We start from the raw sequence: 26,050 nt of genomic DNA, 5'->3' as shown, positions 1-26,050 counted from the left end.
AAGGGGAGTGGGGACTAGTGGTTAGAGCGGGGGGGCTGGGAGCCAGGACCCTACACAGAAACTTGTTGTTGGCTGTGTTTAATTTCCAGCTGGGGATGGGGGTTCGGGGGGGGGGGGGGTGGCCGGCCCTGAGGCCCAGGTGGGGACAGACAGCTGGAGCTGGCGCCCCCTGTCTGTGATCTGCAGCACTGCGGCTCCATCCTCCTTCCAGCCCCGTCTCCAGGTCTGCTGGGCCCGCTATGGGCGGGTGTCGGGGGGGTTACACCTTCAGCGCCAGATGGTTCCTCCAGTAGATGAAGCCCCTGGGGGGTGAGAGACATCCGCATGGGGGGGGGGAGCTGGGACAGGGACCCCTTGCTCACAGGGATGCCGCCGGCTTTGGGGGATGTGTACGGGAGGGGATGTGGCCAGCTCTGGGCAATACTGGGGGGGGGGATCCAGCTGCTCGGGGTGATACTGGGGGTGGGGAGGGGGATGTGTCCGGCTCTGGTGATACTGGGGGGGATGCAGCCAGCTCCGGGAGATGTCGGGGGGAGGAGTTGTGGTGGCTCTGAGCGACACCGGGGAAGGGGTGGGGGGGGGGGGGGGGAATGTGGCTGGCTCTGGACAACACCGGTGAGGGATGCGGCCAGCTCTGGGGAGGGGCGTGGGGGCCTCAAACTCACGCCACGCCCAGCGCCAGGAAGAGCAGGGTGCCCATGCACAGCACCACGGAGATGCCGGTCCGGGCGATAGGTGGCCCAGGCGCTTTGGGCTGGTACCGCAGGGCGAGCCGGGTCTGGGAGTCCACTGCGAGGGGGAGGGGGGGTTAGGAGATGACCGGCCGAGGGCCCTTCACCAGTATCCCCCCAGCCTCAGTGTCTGCCCTTCCTGCCCCAGAACCCTGCCAGAGCCCCTGTGCCCACCCCAGCCCAGGACCCTGCTGGAGCCCCCGCGCTCCCCCCTCTCTGTGCCCCCCCCGGCCCAGGACCCTGCTGGAGCCCCCGTGCTCCCCCCTCTCTGTGCCCCCCCCCGGCCCAGGACCCTGCTGGAGCCCCCGCGCTCCCCCCTCTCTGTGCCCACCCCGGCCCAGGACCCTGCCGGAGCCCCCGCGCTCCCCCCTCTCTGTGCCCCCCCCGGCCCAGGACCCTGCTGGAGCCCCCGTGCTCCCCCCTCTCTGTGCCCACCTCGGCCCAGGACCCTGCTGGAGCCCCCGTGCTCCCCCCTCTCTGTGCCCACCCCGGCCCAGGACCCTGCCGGAGCCCCCGTGCTCTCCCCTCTCTGTGCCCCCCCCGGCCCAGGACCCTGCCGGAGCCCCCGTGCTCCCCCCTCTCTGTGCCCCCCCCGGCCCAGGACCCTGCTGGAGCCCCCGTGCTCCCCCCTCTCTGTGCCCCCCCCGGCCCAGGACCCTGCTGGAGCCCCCGTGCTCCCCCCTCTCTGTGCCCCCCCCGGCCCAGGACCCTGCCGGAGCCCCCGTGCTCCCCCCCTCTCTGTGCCCCCCCCGGCCCAGGACCCTGCTGGAGCCCCCGTGCCCACCTCCTGGCCCCCCCTCGGTCCCCAGCCGCCCCCTACCAAAGCAGCGGTGCCGCTTGAGACAGGTGGCTTTGCTCTTCCCGCATGTGGTGCAGTCCATGACGTCGTAGTAGAGCCAGTCTGGAAGGGGGGCGAGAGTGAACCCCCAGGCTCCCAGCTAGCCCCCCCCAGTCCCAGACCCCATTAAGCCGCCAGTTCCTCCCCCTTAGGGCCCCATTCCCCACCCCGCTGAGCCAGCCAGTCCCTGCCCCGGGGCTGGGGGGGAGCCAGTGCTCCCTAGAGGGGACAGGCCCCCTGCCCCATTCCCTGCCCTGGGGCCGGATCGGGGCGGTGCCCCCTGAGGGGGGAAGGCCCCTGCCCCATTCCCTGAGCAGCGATGCAACGGCCACTTACCACAGGTTTGGAGGTTGCAAGCTGGGGGGAGAGAGAGAGACCATGGCAGCCCCAGACTGTGCCTGAAGGGCCCCCAAAGGGGAGATTTGAAGGGGGTCAGAGGAGGGGGAGCTCCTGGGGGCTGGTACCTTTCGCCTGATGCTCCGTCAGCGCGGATTTCAGCTCCATGATCAGGCTGTGCCTGTAGGCCACCAACGCGTCCAGCAGGGCCTGGTCTGGGGGAGACTGGGGGCAGTGAGGCCAGCAGGGGGTGCTGTGGGGCACAGGCCATGGGGGTCTCAAGGCTACCCCAGCCCTCCTGCTGCCAGCAGGGAGCACCGTGGGGCACAGGGTGGGGCTTTGGCTGCGGGGGAGCCCCCAGCTAGCCCAGCCCAGCCTGTCTCAACAAGGGGTGCTGTGGGGCACAGGGGACACGGGGCTAGGAGACGTGAGGTGCAGCGTTGTGGGGCATGGGTCTGGGGGGCGCTGTGGGGCACAGGGCTGTGGGTTACTGGGGAGATGGGGCTGTGGAGTGCAGGGCACTGTGGGCTGTGGGGCACAGTGGGGCTATGGGGCGCTGTGGGGCACTGGGGAGGTACCATGGGGTGCTTTGGGGCATGGGATTGTGGGGCACAGGGCTGTGGGGCACTGTGGGGGGAGGAGCTGTCTGTCACCTGTCAGGGCACTTCGCTCCAGGCCGGCTGCCGTCTGCCGCACTTGATGGATCAGGGCGTTGATGCTGCTCAGAGCTGTGGGGAGGTGGGGGGAGAAAACATCCGAGCCCAGAAGACTGAGGAGCCCCCCGCCCCACCCTCTGCAGCCAGCGCCCCCTGCTGACCCCCCACCCTGCCCCCTGCAGCCCAGGGCCCCCTGCTGGGCCCCCGCCCCGCCCCCTGCAGCCCAGGGCCCCCTGCTGACCCCCCACCCCACTTCCCTGCATCCCAGCGCCCCCTGCTGATCCACTGCCCCGCCCCATGCAGCCCAGCGCCCCCTGCTGACCTCCTGCCATGCCTCCTGCAGCCCAGCACCCTCTGTTGACCCCCCTGCCTCGCCCCCTGCAGCCCAGCTCCCCCTGCTGACCCCCTGCCCCACCCCCTGCAGCCCAGCTCCCCCTGCTGATCCCCCGCCCCCTGAAGCCCAGCACCCCCTGCTGACCCCCCACCCTGCCTCCTGCAGCCCAGCTCCCCCTGCTGATCCCCCGCCCCGCCCCCTGAAGCCCAGCACCCTCTGCTGACCCCCCACCCTGCCTCCTGCAGCCCAGCTCCCCCTGCTGATCCCCCACCCCGCCCCCTGAAGCCCAGCACCCCCTGCTGACCCCCTGCCCTGCCTCTTGCAGCCCAGCTCCCCCTGCTGGGCCCCTGTTCTGCCCCCTGCAACCCAGGGCACTCTGCTGACCCCTTACCCCACTCCCTGCAACCCAGTTCTTCCTGCTGACCCCCTGCCCCGCCCCTGCTGCCCAGCACCCCCTGCTAGGCCCTCGCCCCACTCCCTGCAGCCCAATGTTCCCTGCTGAACCCCCGCCCTGCCCCCTGCAGCCCTGCGCCCCCTGTAGCATATTGGCCCCTAGTGCTGCCTTGGGTCCAGCCCTGACTGCCAGGAGGGGGGGGGGGGTGTGGGTGCAGGTGCAGAGGAGCCAGTGGCACGTTTATGGATTTGCTGGAAGATCAGACCTCACCCCTTTGTCCCTATGGGTCACCCTGGCCATGCAGCCCCTCCCCTCCCCCCGCTGACTGTGCCCCTTGGATGCCGCCAGCCCCGTCCCCTGCAGGCCCCGGGCTGTGCCCATACCAGCCATGCCTGCGAACTGGCTGGCGGCGTAGTGGCGGAAGAACCCGTCCTCCATGCCGCGCAGCAGGGCCTGGGCTCGCGCCCGCAGCCGGGTGTCACGGATCTGCCGGGGCACCAGGTTGGTGCGGAGCGATTCCAGGGTGCTGCGGATCTGCCGGTCGCACTGCAGGCAGCCTCCCGCACCCGCCGCCAGCCAGGCCCCCAGCACGAGGGGCGCCAGGAGCGCCATGACGCAGCCCGGCAAGACGCGTTCTGCCCGTTCTCAGCCGTGTGGTGGGTTGGCTGCTCCAGGGAGAACCTCGGGGCCAGGGTGACATCACAATGCAGCTCAGGATTGTGGGGACGGGGCGGAGCTGTGGGGACGGCGTGGCTGGGGTAGTGGTGGCGTGTGCAGATCACCTGTTCTGCCCTGGCCTGGCGCGCACGCTCAGCCTACAGGGTGAAGCAGTGCCCAGCATGGGAAACGCAGCCCCCCCCGCTCTCTGCGAGGACCTCTAGGGGGCGCTGTGGGGCACGCAGCCCCCATCTCTCTGCGGGGACCTCTAGGGGGCGCTGTGGAGCACGCAGCCCCCATCTCTCTGCGGGGACCTCTAGGGGGCACTGTGGAGCACGCAGCCCCCCCAGCTCTCTGCGGGGACCTCTAGGGGGCGCTGTGGAGCACGCAGCCCCCATCTCTCTGCGGGGACCTCTAGGGGGCACTGTGGAGCACGCAGCCCCCCCAGCTCTCTGCGGGGACCTCTAGGGGGCGCTGTGGAGCACGCAGCCCCCCCAGCTCTCTGCGGGGACCTCTAGGGGGCGCTGTGGAGCACGCACGCAGCCCCCATCTCTCTGCGGGGACCTCTAGGGGGCGCTGTGGAGCACGCAGCCCCCCCAGCTCTCTGCGGCGACCTCTAGGGGGCGCTGTGGAGCACGCAGCCCCCCCAGCTCTCTGCGGCGACCTCTAGGGGGCGCTGTGGAGCACGCAGCCCCCCCAGCTCTCTGCGGGGACCTCTAGGGGGCGCTGTGGAGCATGCAGCCCCCCCAGCTCTCTGCGGGGACCTCTAGGGGGCGCTGTGGAGCACGCACGCAGCCCCCATCTCTCTGCGGGGACCTCTAGGGGGCGCTGTGGAGCACGCAGCCCCCCCAGCTCTCTGCGGCGACCTCTAGGGGGCGCTGTGGAGCACGCAGCCCCCCCAGCTCTCTGCGGCGACCTCTAGGGGGCGCTGTGGAGCACGCAGCCCCCCCAGCTCTCTGCGGGGACCTCTAGGGGGCGCTGTGGAGCACGCAGCCCCCCCAGCTCTCTGCGGGGACCTCTAGGGGGCGCTGTGGAGCACGCAGCCCCCCCAGCTCTCTGCGGGGACCTCTAGGGGGCGCTGTGGAGCACGCAGCCCCCCCAGCTCTCTGCGGCGACCTCTAGGGGGCGCTGTGGAGCACGCAGCCCCCCCAGCTCTCTGCGGCGACCTCTAGGGGGCGCTGTGGAGCACGCAGCCCCCCCAGCTCTCTGCGGGGACCTCTAGGGGGCGCTGTGGAGCACGCAGCCCCCCCAGCTCTCTGCGGGGACCTCTAGGGGGCGCTGTGGAGCACGCAGCCCCCCCAGCTCTCTGCGGGGACCTCTAGGGGGCGCTGTGGAGCACGCAGCCCCCCCAGCTCTCTGCGGCGACCTCTAGGGGGCGCTGTGGAGCACGCAGCCCCCCCAGCTCTCTGCGGCGACCTCTAGGGGGCGCTGTGGAGCACGCAGCCCCCCCAGCTCTCTGCGGCGACCTCTAGGGGGCGCTGTGGAGCACGCAGCCCCCCCAGCTCTCTGCGGCGACCTCTAGGGGGCGCTGTGGAGCACGCAGCCCCCCCAGCTCTCTGCGGGGACCTCTAGGGGGCGCTGTGGAGCACGCAGCCCCCCCAGCTCTCTGCGGGGACCTCTAGGGGGCGCTGTGGGGCATGTAGCCCCCAGCTCTCTGCGGGGACCTCTAGGGGGCGCTGTGGGGCATGTAGCCCCTAGCTCTCTGTGGTGACCTCTAGGGGGCGCTGTGGGGCATGCAGCCCCCAGCTCTCTGTGGTGACCTCTAGGGGGCGCACTGGGGCACGCAGCCCCCAGCTCTCTGAGGGGACCTCTAGGGGGCGCTGTGGGGAAAGGCAGTTGTGATGTAGTGGGGGTGTTGTTACATTCACTTTTTGCAGTATTGTGCTGTGTGTGTGTACCTCAGTCCCCCCCCCCAGCACTCTCTGCATGAGAGGGGAGAGGCTGAGGATGACTCACTCCAGATGTGTTTTGGCCCCAGACACCTGAGGGCATGACACATGAGATAACTCCTGTCTCGGAAGGGAAACAAGGCTGGGTGGGGCTGCCCCCAGGTTGGGGGGTAGGGCCTGTGAGAAGGATCAGTCTCATCTGGGCAAGGAGGAGTGAGGAGGCTGAGACCAGGAAAAGGGGCTGACCCGGGAGCCTGAGGCCAATGCCCATCCCAACAGGGTGAAAAGGGGTTAAAATGCTCCCCTGGTGCATGTGGGAGGAGGGGCAGCTGCTGGGTGCTTTGGGAGATGGGCTCACAGCTGGGCGCCTGCTGGCCCAGAAGGAAGGAGTTGGCTAAACTCTGGAGCTGCTGGTCAAGCAAGTCAGTGGCCTGGCCGTGCCTCAGTTTCCTCCCTGCCCACATATTCTTTGTTCGGAGGCTGCCCGGATACAGTTGCTGAGATGAGGAGCCGGTTTCACAAAGCTACTGAGAATCCCTGCCACAGTGGTCAGCCAGACGAACCAGACGAAGACTGGAGGAGGAAGCATAGCCCCCCACCCCACTCAACGTCTCCATGCCCCAGAGCCTGGCAGCCGGGCACGTCTCCCCTTGGAGGCATGGAAAGACCCCAGCCCCATGTTGCATGATGCCTGGGCTGGGGATCAAGTGTGGGCAACAGCAGGGGGGCTGTGTGGGGCTGGCATGGAGTGGCTGGACCAGGGTGGGGCAGCATGGGGGGCTCCTCCTACCAGCCAGATCCACTGAATGCCCAGGCTTGCTGCTCTGCCCTGCAGAGGCGGGTCTCAGGAGGCCTGGCAGCTGGTGCTGTGTCATTGCAGGCAGGCCCCGTGGCTGGCGCAGCTGGCACCACGAAGTCAGTCCAGCCGAGGGCCTCTGGGCTGGGCTCTGAGCGCAGGGCATTCGGGCAGAGAGGGGGGGGCTGCTCCGCAGTGGCTCAGGCCCCGGCACAGAGTGGTTGAGATTGGGGTCCTGTTCCCCGTTCTGGGAAGAGAGTGGGGTCTAGTGGTTAGATTGTGGGCTGGAAGCCAGGATGCCTGGTTTTTTTACCCAGTTCCAGGAAGGGACTGGGGGCTAATAGAAGGGCGGAGAGGAGGGGGGGGCTGAGAGCCAGGACCCCTGGGTTCTCTCTCTGGCCCTGGGAGGGGAATGGAGCTAGTGGTTAGAGCGAGGGAGAGCTAGGACTCTTGGGTTTGCTCTTTTGCTCGGGGGGGAAGGGGGATGGCTAGTGGATAGATCAGGGGTCTAGTGGTCAGGACTCTTGGATTCTTTCCCTGGGTTGGGTTGGGTTGGGGTGGGGTGGGGTGGGAGGAGGAAATGGGGGCTAGTGGTTAGAGCAGGGGGGAGGGGCGGGAGCCAGGACTCCTGGGTTCTCTCCCTGGCTCTGGAAGAGGAGTGGGGGCTAGTGGATAGAACAGGGGCCTGCAGGTTCCCTCCCTGGCTGGGGGGGGGGGGGGGGAAGTGGGGGCTAGTGGTTAGAGCAGGGGGAAGGGGCGGGAGCCAGGACTCCTGGGTTCTCTCCTTGGCTCTGGAAGAGGAGTGGGGGCTAGTGGATAGAACAGGGGCCTGCAGGCCAGGATTCCTGGGTTCCCTCCCTGGCTGGGGGGGGGAGTGGGGGCTAGTGGTTAGAGCAGGGGGAAGGGGCGGGAGCCAGGACTCCTGGGTTCTCTCCTTGGCTCTGGAAGAGGAGTGGGGGCTAGTGGATAGAACAGGGGCCTGCAGGCCAGGATTCCTGGGTTCCCTCCCTGGCTGGGGGGGTGTGGGGGCTAGTGGTTAGAGCAGGGAGGGCGGGGTGGGAACCAGGACTCCAGGGTTTGGTGCCTGAGGGGGGAGGGGGCGCTTTGCTGGTCCAATTACTATCTGCGCCCCCCCTTTCCCCCCCAGCTCTGGGCCCCGGACAATGGGCCCCATTGATCCTTCCATCCCTCCCCGCCCCAGCCTCTCACAAAGCGGCCCATTCAGCGGCCACTCACCCCGCCCCCCAGCACTTCCCTTCTCCCGACTGGTCACCGCCCCTGCCACTCACTCCCACCTCCCGCCCACCCCGCAATGGGCGTGGCCCGCTTCGCCCCACCAGCCTATCCCAGGACAGCCGTGGCACCCAGCTCCCTGCCATTGGCGGGCTGCCTCAAGAGTGGGCGGGGCCAGCGCGCCGGGACACCTCCCCCCGCTCGGGGCCGCTCACTAGCTCCTGGCCAGCTGGACCGGCAGCACCTGGGCTGATGCGGGGGGGCCGGGTGGGGGCCTGTCTTTGTCCCCTCCCCCTACTCTCCCTGGGGGGGCACCCGGCTGGCGGGCACGGGGGGAGGGGCGCTTGGGCCTGGATGCTCCCAAAAAGCAGTCCTCTAATTGCATACATTTACATAAATTTGCATAATCGCCCGGCTGTCTCTCCGGGCCAGTGAGCACGGCTCGGCCTTGTCAATAGCCCGTGAGACCTTCGCGGGGCTCCCCCTCCCGGGCCGCCGCACCGTCCTCCGGCCCGGCACAGGTAACGCCAGCGCAGGCGGGCGCCGGGACCGGCCCGAGCTCCCCGTGATCCCCCCACAAACCGGGGGGGTCCCATTATCCGGCCCCGGGGGTCCCCGTTTTCTGATACAGGGGACCAGGCCTGGGGGGCCTGTGATTGGATCCAGGGGGCTTATCAGCACGGGGGGTGCAACCCGGGGGTCCCCTTATCTACAGCAGGGGGCCATTACCAGGCCCTGGGGTCCTGTTATCTGGCCCCGGGGGTCCCACTATGCACAGTGGGGGGCCCATTCTCTGGGCCCCGGAGTCCTGTTATCTGGCCCTGGGGGTCCCATCTTTGGGTCCCGGGGTCCTGTTATCTGCAGCAGGGGGCTTGCCCAGAGCTGGGGGTCCCCTTGTCAGGGGCCGGCGCGGGGCGAGGCCGAGGCGGGTTTGTTGCTTTGCTGAGGGTCTGCGCGGTGCGGTGAATCGATTCCTTTTCCCGGGTGACTCCCCTGCCCACGCGGGGGTGGTGGGCGGGCGCATGGATCCTGCTGTCCAGCAGGGCCGGGTCTCGTTCGCACGCCCGGCCAAGGAGCCTGGGGTCTGGAGCGATTCGGAGGGTAGGACCCAGGCCGGGCGGGCACCTTGAGCCCCCAGCACAGGGTCTGTCTGCGGCGAGAGAGGCTCAGAACGTCACCCCAATTCCCCCCCACCGCTCTGGGAATGGAGGGGGGATTCCCGTGTGCTCCGAGGGGGGGACCGAGGTGGGTTGGACCCGGAGAAGCAGGAGGGGAGAAGATGCCCGACAGGAGGGAAGCCTGGGGTCCGGCCGCTCTGCGCCTGATCGCAATCCCATTTGTGCTCATCCCACCCCCTTGCTGCATTGCCGGCCACTGTCAAGACACCTGCCTTGTTTTGCTGGGCCGTGGGCCCCGTGTCTCCGGGGAGGGGCTGGTTTCTCGGTGCGTCGGGTCGGCCTAGGCGAACGCAGCGGCTTGTGGCCAGAGGGTTACGTATGTGACCCGCGCCGGCCCAACTTCTCGCTGGCTTTGGATCAATGTGTCTGGTCCGCTGAGCGCTTGCGCAGCTCCTCCAGGGGAGATTCAGCAGAGGAGCAGGGCGCCCGCGTATGTTTTGCCGGGTGGTGCACATCTGACTGTCCTTGGTGCACAGAACAAAATTTATTCCGCCCTGGAATGGAAACCATTCCAGGGAGCGTTGCTCTGTGCACCAAACTCTGCTGCCGTTCACCGACACAGCCTGGCCGAGCGTGGGGGGCGTTTTGCTGTAGAGATGGCAGCTGATTTCCAACCGGTGTGGGGCAGAGAACTTGGGGCAGGAAGGGGAGATGGGAGAGCCCTGACTCCAGGAGCGAGGGCGCCCGTCACTGGGCCGTCTGTATTTATATCCCCATGCTGAGAAGCTGGGCTGGCTCCCTCTCCACCGAAAATAGGCCCTTGTCCTTGGCAGAAGCTGCAGGCTGCCAATCCAATGAGCTGGTGCATGAGGATCGGGGAGGAGGCAGGAGATGGACAGGTCTGGAATGACCCCCCCCCCCCCCTTCCTGGCCCTGCTGCCTCTTCAGTGACAGTGCAGGGTTGCAAGGGGGGGGGGGAGGCCGCTGGGCATTCTGGGACAGGCCTTGCCTTGGAACACTTTGATCTTTCAGCTTGATAGGGGGGTGAGGAAGGGGATATGGGGAGAGCTGGTCCCATGGCTCTAACCACTAGGGACCAGTGTCCCTCCCAGAGATGGTGAGAGAACCCAGGCATTCTGGGACAGGCCTTGCCTTGGAACACTTTGATCTTTCAGCTTGATAGGGGGGTGAGGAAGGGGATATGGGGAGAGCTGGTCCCATGGCTCTAACCACTAGGGACCAGTGTCCCTCCCAGAGATGGTGAGAGAACCCAGGCATCCTGACTCCTAGCTCCACCCCCCCCCCCCCACCTCTTCCCAGAGAGAGAACCCAGGAGTCCGGGCCTGTTCTAACCAGTAGACCCCACTGCCCGCCCCAAACCAGGCCCCTCCATCAACCCCTCCAGCCAATAAGGGGAGGCTGAGGGCAGGTGAAGTCATGGAGATTAACCCCCCCCCCGCCCCGCGCATACACCCTGGCCAGTCTACCGCGGTATCCTGCCCCCTCCCTGCCTGGGGGCCCCTCTCGCCTGGCTTTGGCAGATTGGTGCCCGCTGAGCTGCGTGGGTGGGGACGCCCAGCCAGACACTCCATGGGGGGTGGGGGGGGGCAGCCCGGCCTGTGGGTCTCTCAGGCATTCCTGGCATTCCACAGCACAGACCACAATTATGCTGAGAGCACCCGCTCCTAGCCCTGCGCAGGGCCTGGCGCGGAGCCCTGACCCTGGCCAGAGCCGGCAGCAGGAGAGCCCAGCAACCCTCCCTGCTCCAACCACTAGACCCCACTCCCCTCCCAGAGGCAGAGAGAACCCAGGAGTCCTGCCTCCCAACCCCAGCTACCCTCACTCTAACCACTACACCCCACTTCCCTTCCAAAGCCAGCGTTAACCCACCTGCCCTCGCTCTAACCACTACACCTCACTCCCCTCCCAGAGCCAGAGAGAACCCAGGAGTCCTGCCTCCCAACCCCAGCTACCCTCACTCTAACCACTAGACCCCACTCCCCTCCCAGAGTCAGAGAGAACCCAGGAGTCCTGCCTCCCAACCCCAGCTACCCTTGCTCTAACCACTACACCCCACTTCCCTTCCAGAGCCAGAGAGAACCCAGGAGTCCTGCCTCCCAACCCCAGCTACCCTCACTCTAACCACTACACATCACTCCCCTCCCAGAGCCAGAGAGAACCCAGGAGTCCTGCCTCCCAACCCCTCGTGGCCTTACACTAACCACTACACCTCACTCCCCTTTCAGGGCCAGGGAGAGAGAGAGCCGGTCCTGAGGGCCAAAACCTGCTTGTATGTTTCCTAGAGATTATGCCCCCACCCCCGCACAGGGCCAGCCCTGCTTCCTGCGCTGAGAACCTCCTGCTGGCCCATATCCGGGGCAGGCCGGTGGTCCAGCCACATGGTCTCCCCTCCTCGTGCTGACCTGGCTGGATCCTGCTTTGCCAGTTCCCCGGCCTGGCAGTGGTACAGCAGCGGGGAGTTCCCCAGACAGTGTTATCGTGGGGCCTATCCCTGGTGCTCCGGGCAGCGCCCGCTCTCTGCTCTGATTGATGAGTTAATTAATTGGCTGGTTGGGCTGGGACCCAGCGGATCAGGGCTCCCTCCCCGGCTCCGGCAGGGCAGTGGGGCCTAGGGGGCGGGCAGCCAGGACTCCTGGGTTCTCTCCCCAGCTCTGGGCGGATGTGGTTGGAGCAGGAGACAGAAACTTGCACCCTGCCCTACTGAGCTGCCAGATCCACCTGCCTTGGGTCCGGGCCAAAGGGCGGGGGATCGGCACCTGCCTCTTCGCTCCTTGTTAGGGAATGAGCTGAGCCTGCCCTGCCCTGCCCTGTGTGGGGGGGGGCACCAGCCAAGAGACAAGGCCAGGGTGTGTCCAAGCAGTAGTGCAGGTGAGCCCCCCCCACGCCCAGCTGGTGCCCCTTGCTCCCCCCTGCAGCCCCTGCCCCCCCAGCCCTGCCGGTGCCCCTCAGTTCCCAGCCCTGCCAGTGCCCCTCACTCCTGACCCACAGCCCCCACCCCCCCAGCCCTGCCGGTGCCCCTCACTCCTGACCCACAGCCCCCACCCCCCCAGCCCTGCCGGTGCCCCTCACTCCTGACCCACAGCCCCCACCCCCCCAGCCCTGCCGGTGCCCCTCACTCCTGACCCGCAGCCCCCACCCCCCCAGCCCTGCCAGTGCCCCTCACTCCTGACCCACAGCCCTGCCAGTGCCCCTCACTCCTGACCCACAGCCCCCACCCCCCCCAGCCCTGCCAGTGCCCCTCAGGTCCCACCCCTACCCCCAGCCCTGCCAGTGCCCCTCACTCCTGACCCGCAGCCCCCACCCCCCCAGCCCTGCCAGTGCCCCTCAGGTCCCACCCCTACCCCCAGCCCTGCCGGTGCCCCTCACTCCTGACCCGCAGCCCCCACCCCCCCAGCCCTGCCAGTGCCCCTCAGGTCCCACCCCTACCCCCAGCCCTGCCAGTGCCCCTCACTCCTGATCCGCAGTTCCCACCCCCCCCCAGCCCTGCCGGTGCCCCTCAATTCCCACTGCCACCCCCAGCCGCTGCCCTGCTCTGCCGGTGCCCCTCACTCCTGACCCGCAGCCCCCACCCCACCATCCCTGGGTTGGGATCCAGGATGCCTGGGTCCCCCCCCCCCCTCGCTCTGACAGAGAGGAGGGGTCTGGTGGGTCAGAGCGGGGGCGGGGCTGGGTCCCTCCCCTCCCCAGCGCCGGGAGCTGCTGCGTGCCAGCCGGTGGGCAGTTCCCTCCTGTCTCCTCCCTGCCTCAGTGACGTGCCGGGCGCTGCTGCCGGAGGAGCCGGGACTGAGCCCTGCAGCCGCCGGCCCAGGTGAGGGGCGCACGGGAGGGGGCCGGGGGCTCTGCGGGGAGGGGGCAGCAGGGGTGTCAGGGTGTCTGGGGCTGGAGCCAGGGCTCCCCCGCCCCCCATGCACCCAGCGAGCGAAACACCTGCAGGGACAGGCAGGCTGGGGCTTGTCCTGCGGGGGCAGGGCGTGGGGGGGGGGCAGGATTCTCACGGCTGTAGGAATGGGGAAATGGAGCTTCCCCCCCCCCCCGCAACCCTGCTGCCCCCCAGCGAAGCAACTGAGGACAGTAAAAGCAGCAGAGCCGGGACAGAGCCCAGGAGTCCTGGCATCTGCCCCCCGAGCCGGGGGCTCCCCCCAGCCCTGCTGGGACCCCTCACTCTTACCCCACAGCCCCTGCCAGTGTCCCTCAGTCCCACCCCACAGCCCCTGCCAGCCCAGCCCTGCTGGTGCCCCTCACTTTCACCCCACAGCCCCTGCCAGTGCCCCTCACTCCTGACCCACTGCCCCTGTCCAGCCCTGCCGGGGCCCCCCAGCTCAGCTCTGCTGGTGCCCCTCACTCCCACCCCACAGCCCCTGCCAGCCCAGCCCTGCCAGTGACCCTCACTCCTGACCCATAGCTCCTGCCCCTGCCCAGCCCTGCCCCCCCCCCCAGCCCTGCCGGGGCCCCTCAGTCCCACCCCGCAACCCCTGCCAGCCCAGCCCAGCCCTGCCGCTGTCCCTCACTCTCACCCCACAGCCCCTGCCAGCCCAGCCCAGCCCTGCCCCCCAACCCTGCCAGCGCCCCTCGCTCCCACCCCACAGCCCCTGCCAGCCCTGCGAGTGCCGCTCACTCCTGACCCACAGCCCCTGCTCAGCCCTGGGCTCCCCCCCAGCCCTGCCGGTGCCCCTCAGTCCCACCCCGCAACCCCTGCCAGCCCAGCCCTGGGCTCCCCACACTCCGTAGCTACCCAGGCTCAGTAACAACCCAGCTAGTCAGGCCCAGCTGTCCCGAGAGACCCTACAATAACAGCCCCTGTGTCCAGGCTTCTCCCCTGCAGCCGCCCAGTGAGACCCTACAATAACGCACAGTTCAGGACAGATCACAGTGAGGCATGATCCGCTACCAGAGCTTTTGCCCACCTATGGGAGTTATTTCCTTGTCCCCCCCATTGATGACCAAAGCGTTGGGCTAGGGTTTCCCATGGAAATAGAGAGTGGGGGTGGGTAGGCTGGAGGGGGTGGGAGCCAGGGGCCCCTGAATGGCCTGTGGAAAGGACCGGGGGGGGGGGTCACTTGAGTCTGGTTGCCATGGAGCTGCAATTGGGCTGGTGGGTGCAGCGAGTTGGCCGGTCTCAGCTGTAGTGAGCAGGCCTCAGCGCCCCCCACTGCAGGCTGGCCTCCTGGTTTTGAATACAAGGAGGGCTGCAGGTCGGGGGGGAGGGGAGCCGAGGGCTGGGCTAGCAGGGGGCTGCGGTGAGGGGCACCGGCTGGTGTGTTATTGTAGGGTCTCCCTGAGGGTGCAGAGTCTGTGGTCGCTCTGTGGCTTCTTGGGCTGGTTTGTTATTGTAGGGTCTCCTCCAATGGGCTGGGTGTGTTGTAAAAGAGTGACTCCCAGCCACGGTGGCGGGATCGGCTTTCTTGCTGTCGGTCTCGCAGCAGGCGGGGGGGCCGGTGCATCATTGGAGGGCGTCTCAGGGCTCGTGTGTTATTGTAGGGTCTCTCATGGGCAGCGTGGGCCAGTATGTTGGTGGAGCCTCTCTTGGGGAGTCTGCGGGCTGGTGGTGTTATAGGGTGTCTCGGGGAGGGTGTGGGCTGGTGTTATTATAGGGTCTCTTGGGGGGGGCAGTGTGGGCCAGTGTGTTATCGTAGGGTGTCTCGGGGGGGGGGAAGGAGTGGGGAGTGGGCTGGCATGTTATCGTAGAGTCTCTCAGGGCTGATGTGTTATTGTAGGGTATTGCCAGGGGTGGGTGGGTGGGGGCATGGGCCAGTGTATTGTGGAGGGGCCTTTCAGGGCCTGCGTATTATCATAGGGTCTCTCGGGGTGGCATGGGATGGTGCGTTATTGGAGGGCCACTTGGTGCCACTGGGTGGCGGGAGGGCCTCTTGGGGCCCATGTGTGGCAGTAGGGTTGCTCGGGTCCGGTGTATTATTGTAGGGTCTCTCGGAGCCCGTGGGTGGTGGGAGGGCCGCTCAGGGCCTGTGCGTGGCAGGAGGGCATCTCTGGGCCCCTGGGTGGTGGGAGGGTTGCTCGGTCCAGGGTGTTATTGTAGGGTCTCTCAGGGTCCGTGCATGGCGGGAAGGCCTCTGGGGACCTGCGCATGGCAATAGGGTTGCTCAGGTCCGGTGTATTATTGTAGGGTCTCTTGGGGCCCCTGGGTGGCGGGAGGGCCTCTGGGGGCCTGTGCGTGGCGGGAGGGTTGCTCAGGTCTGGTATGTTATTGTAGGGCCTTTTGGGGGCCCGTGCGTGGAAGGAGGGCCTCTCAGGGACCTATGCATGGCGGGAGGGCTGCTCGGGGCCCGTGCGTGGCAGTAGGGTCTCTCGGGTCCGGTGTGTTATTGTAGGGTCTCTCGGGGCCCCTGGGTGGCGGGAGAGTTGCTTGGTCTGGTGTGTTGTTGTAGGGTCTCTCAGGGCCCGTGCGTGGCAGTAGGGTCTCTTGGGTCCAGTGTGTTATTGTAGGGTCTCTCGGGTCTGGTGTGTTGTTGTAGGGTCTCTCGGGTCTGGTGTGTTGTTATAGGGTGTCTCAGGGTCCCTGGGTGGTGGGAGAGTTGCTCGGTCCGGTGTTGTTGTAGGGTCTCTCGGGTCCAGTGCGTTATTGTAGGGTCTCTCGGGTCCGGTGTGTTATTGTAGGGTCTCTTGGGTCCGGTGTGTTATCGTAGGGTCTCCCTGTGGTGCTGACCCTGCCCCTTTCCCCGCAGGCCCGTCCCCAGCCATGGCGACGCGAGTGGCCCAGCGGGATGCGGCCGAGCGCTACCTCTTCGTGGACCGGGCCTCGGTGGGGAACCCGGCCACGCAGGCGGACTGGACGGCCAAGCGGCTGGTGTGGGTGCCCTCGGAGCGGCACGGCTTCGAGGCGGCCGGCCTGCGGGAGGAGCGGGGCGACGAGGTGCTGGTGGAGCTGGCCGAGAACGGGCGCCAGGTGCTGGTGCCCAAGCACGAGGTGCAGAAGATGAACCCGCCCAAGTTCACCAAGGTGGAGGACATGGCCGAGCTGACCTGCCTCAACGAGGCCTCTGTGCTGCACAACCTCAAGGACCGCTACTACTCCGGCCTCATCTACGTGAGTGCGGGGCCCCGGCCTCCGAGCCCAGCCCCCCGCCAGCCGGCGAGAGAACCCGGGAGTCCCAGCTCCCCCCCGCTCCAACCACTAGGCATCACTCCCCTCTCAGAGCCTTGGAGAGACCCAGGAGTCCCAGCTCCCCCCCCGCTCCAACCACTAGGCATCACTCCCCTCCCAGAGCCTTGGAGAGAACCCAGGAGTCCCAGCTCCCCCTCGCTCCAACCACTAGGCATCACTCCCCTCCCAGAGCCTTGGAGAGAACCCAGGAGTCTTAGCTCTCCCCTCTCCAACCACTAGGCATCACTCCCCTCCCAGAGCCTGGGAGAGAACCCAGGAGTCCCAGCTCCCCCCGCTCCAACCACTAGGCATCACTCCCCTCCCAGAGCCTTGGAGAGAACCCAGGAGTCCCAGCTCCCCCCGCTCCAACCACTAGGCATCACTCCCCTCCCAGAGCCTGGGAGAGAACCCAGGAGTCCCAGCTCCCCCCGCTCCAACCACTAGGCCTCACTCCCCTCCCAGAGCCTGGGAGAGAACCCAGGAGTCCTCGCTCTCCCTGCCCCAACCACTAGGCCTCACTCCCCTCCAAGGGCACATCTAGACTATGTTCTAATTTTGAAAGGATATGCAGATTCTGTGGCAATTTGCATATCGTCTTCCGATTGCCTTTTCGAAAGCCGGTCTTTCGAAAGTGAAAGTAGCTTGGACGCTTTTTTTTTTTAGAGAAAAAACCCCTTTTTCGAAAACACCGCTCTTCCTAAAAAAAGGAGGTTTACGCGGTTTTTCAAAAAAGGGTTGATTTGTTCTTTTTGTAAAAAACCCGCGTGCAGACTACTTTCACTTTCGAAAGACCCGCTTTTGAAAAAGCGATCGGAAGAAGATATGCAAATTCCTGTGGCATTTGCTTCTCCTCTTTGGAAATTTAAACATAGTCTAGACGTGTCCCCAGAGCCTTGGAGAGAACCGAGGGATCTTAGCTGCCCCCTCCCCGCTCCAACCACTAGGCCTCACTCCCCTCCCAGAGCCATGGCGAGAACCTAAGAGTCCTATCTGCTCTAACCACTAGACAACTCCACCCCAAAGATTCCCAGCACCCCTAACATGGAAAGGCCTTGTATCCTCTTCCCTGCCTCCCCCCCCACAGCCAGGAGCCCCCCCTTGCTGTCCTGGGGGGCTGGGACAGGGGTGTGGGGGAGGCGCCGGCCTGGGCTGTGACATCGCTGGAGAGGATCCTGCCTGGATCTGCACCACCCAGCATCCCCACTATGGGGTTGGGGCCCAAACACACCTTGGGGTTGCCCCGGCTTATGCTACCTCCCGTCCTCACTAGGGGCCGCCCTGCCCCATCTCTGGCCTGTCCTAGCAGGTGTGGGGCTGGGCATGCTGCGAGTGGCGTCGCTGGGGTGGGGGAGGCTGGGTGCGGCCTGTACTTTGCCCCAGGCCCTGACAGGGAGGGCTGGGCTGGGGCGAAGGGCGGGACAGATGGATTCCATGGGGCTGGCTCATCGGCTGGCGGGGGGGGGGGGGGGGGGGGGGCGGGGTGTGGCACCACAGCCTGGGGCATGGCCGGGATCCCGTTAGGGTCAGCCTGGCCCCATGGGAGCTGTGGGCCCAGCGCTGGCCCCATGCCCCAGGGAGTCTCTAGGGGGCATGGGCTGCATGGAGTGGGGGGGGGGGGGCAGGGGGCAGTTTCCACTGTCCTGCACGAATGCCTAGAAAGCCCCATGGGGTTGGGGGGGCGGGGGCTGCCCCCCCAATGGACAATCAGCTGCCTGCTGCCCCCACCCAGGGCCGTGCCTATGGGGGGCTGCCGGGGGGCAGAGTGGGGTCGTACATGGGTCAGGGGCAGAGAATCCAGCAGGTGGGGGGGGGGGGCGGATGCCTTGGCTCCCTGCCCCCCTTCTGCCGGGCTGGGTGTGGGGCAGGTTGCCGTGGCGCCCGTGCCCAGGGCTAGGACAGGCCTGACCTGTTTGGTGGGAACCTGGCGGGCGGCAGCGTGGGGTGCGAGTCCTACCCTGTGGGGGGGGGGAGAGCCTGGCACGGGGCAGAGCACCCCTCACTGCGGTCTCCCTCCCCCCCAGCCTGTGCCCCACCGAGCCCCCTGCAGCCCGGCCCCTAGGCCTCAGCCCGGCCCATCGCTCTTCCACGCTCAGGACAAGCCTGTCCCTGCTTAGCATGAGATGGGTCCCGGGGAGGCACCTGGGCCCCCCGACCTTGGCCCTGCCCCCCCCTTGCCCCATGGGGATTTGGGGCTGGTCACACGTAGGGGCCCCATGGTGGGTGGGGTTCAGAGCCGGGCAGAGCCCCAGTGTACACCCCCCTCCCTTGGGAACCCAGGGGTCCTGGCTCTCTGGCCCTGTCCCCCCCCCCCCGGCTCAGCTGTCTGCTCTGGGCCCCAGCCCCGAAGGCTGGTGCGGGGCCAGAGGCAGGCAGGAGCTGACGGGCATGGGGACAGATCAGGAGGGGGGGGGAGGGGAGAGAGCAGTGCATGGTGGGGGGGGCACTGAGAATTCCTCCCCCCCACCCTGTGCCCCACAACCCCTCCCTCCTAGTGGTGGCTTCCCTCGTAACAACCACCTTCAGCTGCCTGGCTGGAGCCTGCCTCGGAGCCTGGGCTCCCCGCTGCTCTAACCACTAGCCCCCACTCCCGTCCTAGCCCCTTCCCCACTGATTCCCCTTTCTCTGCCCCCTCCCGCTCCCAGACGTACTCAGGGCTGTTCTGTGTGGTCATCAACCCCTACAAGAACCTGCCCATCTACACGGAGCAGATTGTCGAGATGTACCGGGGCAAGAAACGCCACGAGATGCCGCCCCACATCTACGCCATCTCTGAGGCCGCCTACCGCAGCATGCTGCAAGGTGTGTGTGTGTGGGGGGGGAGGCCCTGCTGGGAGCTGGATCTGTGTGGGTCTGCGTGTGTGTTGTGGGGGTGTCCTGCTGGGAGGTGGATGTGTGTGTGTGTGTGTATGGGGAGCTGGATCTGTGTGTGTGGATCTGTGTGTGGGGAGGGGAGGAGGCCTCCTACTGGGAGCTGCATCTGTGTGTGTCTGTGTGTGGGGGGGCCCTGCTGGGAGGTGGATCTGTGTGTGTGTGTGTGGGGGGGGCCTGCTGGGAGGTGGATCTGTGTGTGTGTGTGGGGGGCCTGCTGGGAGGTGGATCTGTGTGTGTGTGTGCGCGCGTGTGTGGGGGGGGGGTTGCTATTGGGAGGTGGATGTGTATGTCTGTGTGGGGGGGGCCTTGCTGGGAGGTGGATCTGTGTGTGTGGGGGGGGCCTGCTGGGAGGTGGATCTGTGTGTGTGGGGGGGGCCTGCTGGGAGGTGGATCTGTGTGTGTGTGGGGGGGGCCTGCTGGGAGCTGCACGTGTGTCTGGGGGGGGCGGGAACGGCCCTGCTGGGAGGTGGATGAAACTCCTGTGTGTGTGTGTGTGGGGGGGGGGGTTCTCTGCTCGGAGCCAGATTTAGCTTTCTCTGTGTATTGCCCCCTGCTGGAGGGTGCAAGGGATGGGGAAATAGGGGGGGGGGGGGCAGGGCAGCAAGGGTGAGGGGCTGTAACAGGCCAGAGGGCACCCACCTGGCTGGATGTATTCAGGAGGGGACTATGGGCGGGGGGCGCTGACACTGCTGGATGGTGTGCGCAGCACCACACTCACCCCTCTGTCTCTCCCGACAGACCGAGAGGATCAATCCATTCTGTGCACGTAAGTGTCCCGAGCGGTGTGCATGCGGCTGCCTGCGTTTGTGTGCGCGCGCCCGGCTGCAAGAGTCCACAGCACAGCTCCCTGCTGCGGGGGTGGGGTGTGTGTGTGTGCCCAGCGCAGCTGTTGCTGGGGATGTGCGTGTGTGTGAGACACAGAGCAACGCTGCCCCCTGCTGGTGTGTGTCCGTATGTGTGTGCATGGGCGGGTGCAGCGCAGCACTGCCCCCCGGTGGCATGCTGTGTATGCACCCAGCACTGCATGGGGCTACCCTGGGTGCCTGCCGGGGGCGTGTGACCTGTGCCCGTCATGGTGCCGTTGCAGGGGCGAGTCTGGCGCAGGGAAGACGGAGAACACCAAGAAGGTGATCCAGTATCTGGCCCACGTGGCCTCCTCGCACAAGGCCCGCAAGGAGCAGAGTGTCCCGGTGAGTCCAGCCGGCCCGGCACTGGGCACCTAGGGGTGCTGGGGCAGGTGTGGGGGAGGGCCTGTACTAATGGGCCTCAGCACCTGCAGAAGCTCAGCCGCCCACCTGGGCAGCTCTGGGTCCCTCCCCCCAGCTGCCCATAATAACCTACTGTTCCCCCGGTGTACCCCCTGAGCTGTGCCGTGCCCTGCGTGTTACCGAGGTGTTGGAAGGGGGGGGTCTGGGGCCGTAGCAAGAGGGATAGAGGTATCCAGTGCTGAGAGGGTTGGGGGTGGGAGTCAGGATGCCTGGGTCCCACCCCAGAGAGGCTCTGCTGGGTGAGGCGTCCCCATATACCCAACCTCTGTGCCAGATGGGCCACACTTCAGCATAGGACAAGGGGTCCTTGCGTATCCCACCCTCATCCTGAAGGGGCCGCGTTCCAGCACTGACAAAGGGTCCCTGTGCCCTAGAGGCATCCGTGTTCTGAACTCTGGCACACGTGGCCGGAAGGGGCTGTTGGTGGGTGCGGTGGGATACCCTCATCCCGCAGCAGTAACCTCCCCTCTGCTGTGTCTTGCTGCCCCCAGCTGGAGTCTCCAAACCTGGCCGGGCACCCGGCAGGTGGATGCATCGGGTGCCACTTGAGTGTATCCCTGCCCTTTGATTGACTTCCCATAGCCCTACCATTTTGGGTGTCTGTGTGCTTCATTAAACTGCCTTTTTGCTTTTATTGTTGGCTTTTTTGTGGCTGTGCTTTTTTCCAAGGATTTTTCATCACGTCTGGACTCCTGGCTTCTCCGCCGTGCTCAGGGAGGATGGTGGGGGCTAGTGGTTAGAGCCGGGGTGGGGGTGGGGGTGTTGATTCCTGGTTTGTGTCACAGTCCCCTCGTTCTGTCTCATTTGGTTGCCTCCATCCTTGTCCATCCGACTAACCCTCCGCCTCTGTTTGTGTTTTGTGGCCCTCCCCTCTCATCTCGTGTGCGTGACCCCTCCACAGACCTCCGGCCCCATCTCCTACGTGAGTAGCTCCCAGCCTTCCTTCACCCCGCCCCACGTTTCCTGTGGCCCCCTCCTCAACATTCTGGGTGTGGGGGAGGCGTGTCACCATGAGAATAGCGCCCCCTGCTGGGAGAGGCGGGGCAGCTGGGAGCTCCTCCTGCCCCATGGCGCCCCCTGCTGGGAGAAGTGGGACAAGGCAGGGGGAGCTCTTCCCCCCCCACCCCCGCAGCACCCCGGTGGGTGACCCTGCCCCCCTCCCCGCAGGGTGAGCTCGAGCGGCAGCTGCTCCAGGCGAACCCCATCCTGGAGGCCTTTGGCAACGCCAAGACGGTGAAGAATGACAACTCCTCCCGATTCGTGAGTTCTGGGGGGCAGTGAGGCGGGGAGGGGCAGGGTTGGGGGTGGGGGCCCCAGGGAGATTATGGGGGATGGGCAGTGCTGGGGCCATAGGGGGGGATGGTGTGCAGAGGTGGGGGCTCCAGGGAATCGAGGAGGGGCAGGACTGGGGGCCATGGGAGGATAGTGGGGGGGCGGGGCAAGGTGGGGCATGGGGGCCCAGGAGGGATTGGGAGGGAATCCTGGGGGTCCTGGAGAGATGGTTGGGGGGAGGACACGGCTGGTTGGGAGGGGAGGGTGGGGTGTGGGGGAGGAGCAGGGCTGGGAGCCCTGATGGGGTGGGGGGAGGGGCAGGGAGAGGTATGGGGACCCCGGGGGGCTAGAGGAGCCCTTCCACCCCCCCTCCACTAATCCATTGCACCCTGTTGTCTCCGCAGGGTAAATTCATCCGGATCAATTTTGATGTCGCTGGCTACATTGTTGGAGCCAATATAGAGACCTGTATCCTGCGGGGGCCGGGGGGTGGCGGTGCCAACGACTCTGGTTCCCGGCACCGCCGTGGGGCTGATGCGTCATGTCCTGAGGCGTTCTGCACTTGGAGGGTGGGGGGGGATGGGGGGTACAGGAGGGTGAGGTCGTGGGGGATGAGGGGTTCAGGGGGCAGGCTGCGCTGGGGAGGGAAGACCCCGCCCCCGTGCACCAGCTCCAGCAGGTACGGCTGGAAGAGGGGGCACGTCCCCCAGCCGGGGCAGGCCTGGGCTAGGAGAGGGGGGGGCGGGGAGGGGGGGCTGGTCCCCCTCCTTGGTGTATGGGGGCATTCGTGGGGGGGGGTCCTAGGCTTCGCGTCCCTTTCCTTAGCTCCGGGGCTCAGACCTGCTGGAGAAATCACGCGCCATCCGCCAGGCCAAGGACGAGAGAACCTTCCACATCTTCTACCAGCTGCTCATGGGGGCGGGCGAGCACATGAAGGGTACGGAGCCTCCCCACATGCCCCACTCCCCACCCAGACCGTGGGAGAACCCAGGCGCCCTGGCTCCCAGCCCCCCTGCTCTAACCACTAGTCCCCACCCCCCACCCAGACCGTGGGAGAACCCAGGCGCCCTGGCTCCCAGCCCCCCTGCTCTAACCACTAGACCCCACCCCCCACCCAGACTGTGGGAGAACCCAGGCGCCCTGGCTCCCAGCCCCCCCTGCTCTAACCATTAGACCCCACCCCCCACCCAGACTGTGGGAGAACCCAGGCGCCCTGGCTCCCAGCCCCCCTGCTCTAACCACTAGTCCCCACTCTCCACCCAGACTGTGGGAGAACCCAGGCGCCCTGGCTCCCAGCCCCCTGCTGTAACCACTAGTCCCCACTCCCCACCCAGATTGTGGGAGAACCCAGGCGCCCTGGCTCCCAGCCCCCTGCTCTAACCACTAGTCCCCACTCCCCACCCAGACTGTGGGAGAACCCAGGCGCCCTGGCTCCCAGCCCCCTGCTCTAACCACTAGTCTCATCTCCCATTCCTGACTCGCTCTCTGGGGCCTGAGACAGTACAGGAGTCCTATATGGGGCTCCTTGGGGCTGGCTTGTCAGATATAGGGATCACCCCGCCTCATAGATGCTGGGGCAGGGCTGGCTGGTTGGATGTGGGGCTGCCCCTGCCCCATAGATCCTGGGGGCGGGGCTGGCCGTGGGGCTGATCCCATCTCTGTCCCCCCAGCGGATCTGCTGCTGGAGCCGTTCAGCGAGTACCGGTTCCTCTCCAACGGGTCCCTGCCCATCCCGGGCCAGCAGGACAAGGAGATCTTCCAGGAGACCCTGGAGTCCATGCGCATCATGGGCTTCTCCCACGAGGAGATCCAAAGTGAGCACGGGGGGGGGGGGGGGAGCTAGGGCCCAGGAGGGGCTGGAGGGGGGGAGCCGACGTGGGGTGGGACATAGGAGAGGAGGGTTGAAAAGGGGGAGGTGGAGCCAGGCTCTGGGGGCTGGTGTGGGCTCGTGGGAGGGGGCTGGGGGCATCCTGGGGCTGGGGGCCTGCATAGGTTTTATCTAGGAGTGTGGGGCTGGGGGGGGCAGGAAGGATTGGGGCTGGGGTGGTGGAAGTGGAGGAGGGAGGGGGGGACCGGAGGTGGAGGAGGGAGGGGGGACCCTGGGGCTGGGGGGCAGAGGTGGAGGAGGGAGGGGGGGACCCTGGGGCTGGGGGGGCGGAGGTGGAGGAGGGAGGGGGGGACCCTGGGACTGGGGGGGCAGAGGTGGAGGAGGGAGGGGGGGACCCTGGGGCTGGGGGGGGCAGAGGTGGAGGAGGGAGGGGGGGACCGGAGGTGGAGGAGGGAGGGGGGACCCTGGGGCTGGGGGGCCGGAGGTGGAGGAGGGAGGGGGGGACCCTGGGGCTGGGGGGGCAGAGGTGGAGGAGGGAGGGGGGACCCTGGGGCTGGGGGGGCAGAGGTGGAGGAGGGAGGGGGGCTGCGGTGCTGTGGGGAGCCTGGGAAGGGCCCCGCAGGCTGGGGGCACCGTGCCCTGCCCCCCTCACCGGCTCCGCCCCCCAGGCATGCTGCGGACGGTGTCGGCCGTGCTGCAGTTCGGGAACATCGTCTTCCGCAAGGAGCGAAACACGGACCAGGCCTCCATGCCGGACAACACGGGTAGGGGCGGCCCGGGGCCCTTCCCTCCTGGGCCGGGACTGGGGGGCCGCTCGGAGCAGGGCCTGGCCCCTCCAGGGGGCGCTGGCTGCCATCGGGGGGCTCTGTGGGGGAGGGGCTGACCCGTGGGCCATTGGTGGGGGGCTGGAGGCCGGTGGGGGGTGGGGTGGGATGTGGGACCGGCCCTGAGCTGCCCCTGCCCCGCAGCCGCCCAGAAGCTCTGCCACCTGCTGGGGCTGAACGTGACCGAGTTCTCCCGCGCCATCCTCATGCCCCGCATCAAGGTCGGGCGCGACCACGTGCAGAAGGCCCAGACCAAGGAGCAGGTGCGTGGGGGGGGGGGGAGACACGGGGGAATGTGAATGTGGAAGCTGGGGGGAGGGGAGGGGCTGGGGCGGCCATGGGGGAGCAGCAGAGCTGGAGGAGGTGGGGGGGGCCGGGGCTGGAGGAGGTGGGGGAGGGGCAGGGGGCTGGGCAGGGGTGACTCTCTGCCCCCCCCAGGCGGATTTCGCCATCGAGGCGCTGGCCAAGGCCACCTACGAGCGTCTCTTCCGCTGGCTCGTCCATCGGCTCAACCGGGCCCTGGACCGCACCAAGCGCCAGGGGGCCTCCTTCCTCGGCATCCTCGACATCGCCGGCTTCGAGATCTTCCAGGTGAGCCCCCCGCGCATCCCCCCGCCTGCTGCACCCGCTCGCCCCCGGTCCCCCCTGTGCCCCTTGTGTCCCCCACTGTGCCCTCCCGCCCCTGGGCCCCCTGGGCCGCCCTGCACCCCCCCGCTGCACCCGGCCCCCCCCGTGTTCCCCTTGTGCCCCCCACTGTGCCCTCCTGCCCCTGGGCCCCCTGGGCCGCCCTGCACCCGCTCGCCCCCGGCCCCCCCCTGTGCCCCTTGTGTCCCCCACTGTGCCCTCCTGCCCCTGGGCCCCCTGGGCCGCCCTGCACCCCCCGCTGCACCCGGCCCCCCCTGTTCCCCTTGTGTCCCCCACTGTGCCCTCCTGCCCAAGGGCCCCCTGGGCCGCCCTGCACCCGCTCGCCCCTGGCCCCCCCTGTTCCCCTTGTGTCCCCCACTGTGCCCTCCTGCCCCTGGGCCCCCTGGGCCGCCCTGCACCCCCCGCTGCACCCGGCCCCCCCTGTTCCCCTTGTGTCCCCCACTGTGCCCTCCTGCCCCTGGGCCCCTGGGCCGCCCTGCACCTGCTCGCCCCCGGCCCCCCCTGTGCCCCTTGTGCCCCCCACTGTGCCCTCCTGCCCCTGGGCCCCCTGGGCCGCCCTGCACCTGCTTGCCCCCGGCCCCTCCTGTTCCCCTTGTGCCCCCCACTGGCCCTCCCACCCCTGGGCCGCCCTGCACCTGCTTGCCCCCGGCCCCTCCTGTTCCCCTTGTGCCCCCCACTGGCCCTCCCACCCCTGGGCCGCCCTGCACCCACTCGCCCCCGGCTCCCCCGTGTTCCCCTTGTGTCCCCCACTGGCCCTCCCACCCCTGGGCCCCCTGTGCCGCCCTGCACCCTCTAGTCCCCGGCCCCCCCTGTTCCCCTTGTGTCCCCCACTGGCCCTCCCACCCCTGGGCTCCCTGTGCCGCCCTGCACCCTCTAGTCCCCAGCTCCCCTGTGTTCCCCTTGTGCCCCCCACTGGCCTTCCCACCCCTGAGCCGCCCTGCACCCCCCGCTGCACCCGGCCCCCCGTGTTCCCCTTGTGCCCCCCACTGGCCCTTCCCACCCCTGGGCCCCCTGGGCTGCCCTGCACCCCCCACTGCACCTGGCCCCCTGTGTTCCCCTTGTGCTCCCCACTGTGCCCTCCCGCCCCTGGGCCCCCTGGGCCGCCCTGCACCCCCCGCTGCACCCGGCCCCCCATGTTCCCCTTGTGCCCCCCACTGTGCCCTCCTGCCCCTGGGCCCCCTGGGCCGCCCTGCACCACCCGCGGCCCCCTCGTGCTCCTTTGTCCCCCCCGCTAGGACCT

At 67.7% G+C, this 26,050-nt stretch overlaps 2 protein-coding genes across 8 annotated transcripts in view; one reads left to right on the top strand and one right to left on the bottom strand.

Moving 5' to 3' along the window:
- Positions 1 to 104: 104 nt before the first annotated feature.
- Positions 105 to 4,213, bottom strand: IZUMO2 (IZUMO family member 2). Of its 2 annotated transcripts, XM_075915216.1 has the most exons (7): positions 3,673 to 4,210; positions 2,559 to 2,633; positions 2,034 to 2,120; positions 1,906 to 1,926; positions 1,552 to 1,632; positions 666 to 789; positions 105 to 302 (listed from the first exon to the last, which is right to left on the bottom strand). In XM_075915216.1, exons 1-7 carry the CDS (start codon positions 3,899 to 3,901, stop codon positions 260 to 262), a joined length of 660 nt encoding a protein of 219 aa, XP_075771331.1. In that variant the 5' UTR covers positions 3,902 to 4,210; the 3' UTR covers positions 105 to 259. The 2 variants fall into 2 exon arrangements, with proteins under 2 accessions (XP_075771331.1, XP_075771332.1); XM_075915217.1 differs by lacking the exon at positions 1,906 to 1,926 and having other exon boundaries at positions 3,673 to 4,213.
- A 3,893-nt stretch (positions 4,214 to 8,106) lies between these two features.
- The window catches only part of LOC102447805 (myosin-10-like), a 51,986-nt gene continuing 34,042 nt past the window's right edge, over positions 8,107 to 26,050 (top strand). Inside the window, exons 1-14 of one of the 6 annotated variants that reach the window (XM_075915166.1) lie at positions 11,624 to 11,871; positions 12,752 to 12,811; positions 15,684 to 16,045; positions 18,745 to 18,901; positions 19,712 to 19,739; positions 20,061 to 20,163; positions 21,143 to 21,163; positions 21,409 to 21,501; positions 21,918 to 21,981; positions 22,352 to 22,450; positions 23,184 to 23,327; positions 24,010 to 24,105; positions 24,310 to 24,428; positions 24,604 to 24,756. In XM_075915166.1, coding sequence (XP_075771281.1) covers positions 15,698 to 16,045; positions 18,745 to 18,901; positions 19,712 to 19,739; positions 20,061 to 20,163; positions 21,143 to 21,163; positions 21,409 to 21,501; positions 21,918 to 21,981; positions 22,352 to 22,450; positions 23,184 to 23,327; positions 24,010 to 24,105; positions 24,310 to 24,428; positions 24,604 to 24,756 — 1,425 coding nt within the window. In that variant the 5' untranslated portion in view covers positions 11,624 to 11,871; positions 12,752 to 12,811; positions 15,684 to 15,697. Of the gene's footprint in view, positions 8,386 to 11,622; positions 11,872 to 12,751; positions 12,812 to 15,683; positions 16,046 to 18,744; positions 18,902 to 19,711; positions 19,740 to 20,060; positions 20,164 to 21,142; positions 21,164 to 21,408; positions 21,502 to 21,917; positions 21,982 to 22,351; positions 22,451 to 23,183; positions 23,328 to 24,009; positions 24,106 to 24,309; positions 24,429 to 24,603; positions 24,757 to 26,050 lie in introns of those variants that run through there. The other 5 variants (XM_075915165.1, XM_075915162.1, XM_075915163.1 and 2 more) reach the window with 5 other exon arrangements.

The sequence above is a fragment of the Pelodiscus sinensis genome, unplaced genomic scaffold, assembly GCF_049634645.1.
Source record: "Pelodiscus sinensis isolate JC-2024 unplaced genomic scaffold, ASM4963464v1 ctg34, whole genome shotgun sequence".
Taxonomy (NCBI): Eukaryota; Metazoa; Chordata; order Testudines; family Trionychidae; genus Pelodiscus; species Pelodiscus sinensis.
Note: the sequence above shows the minus strand (reverse complement) of the source record. Positions and strands in the feature narration are given on the sequence as shown.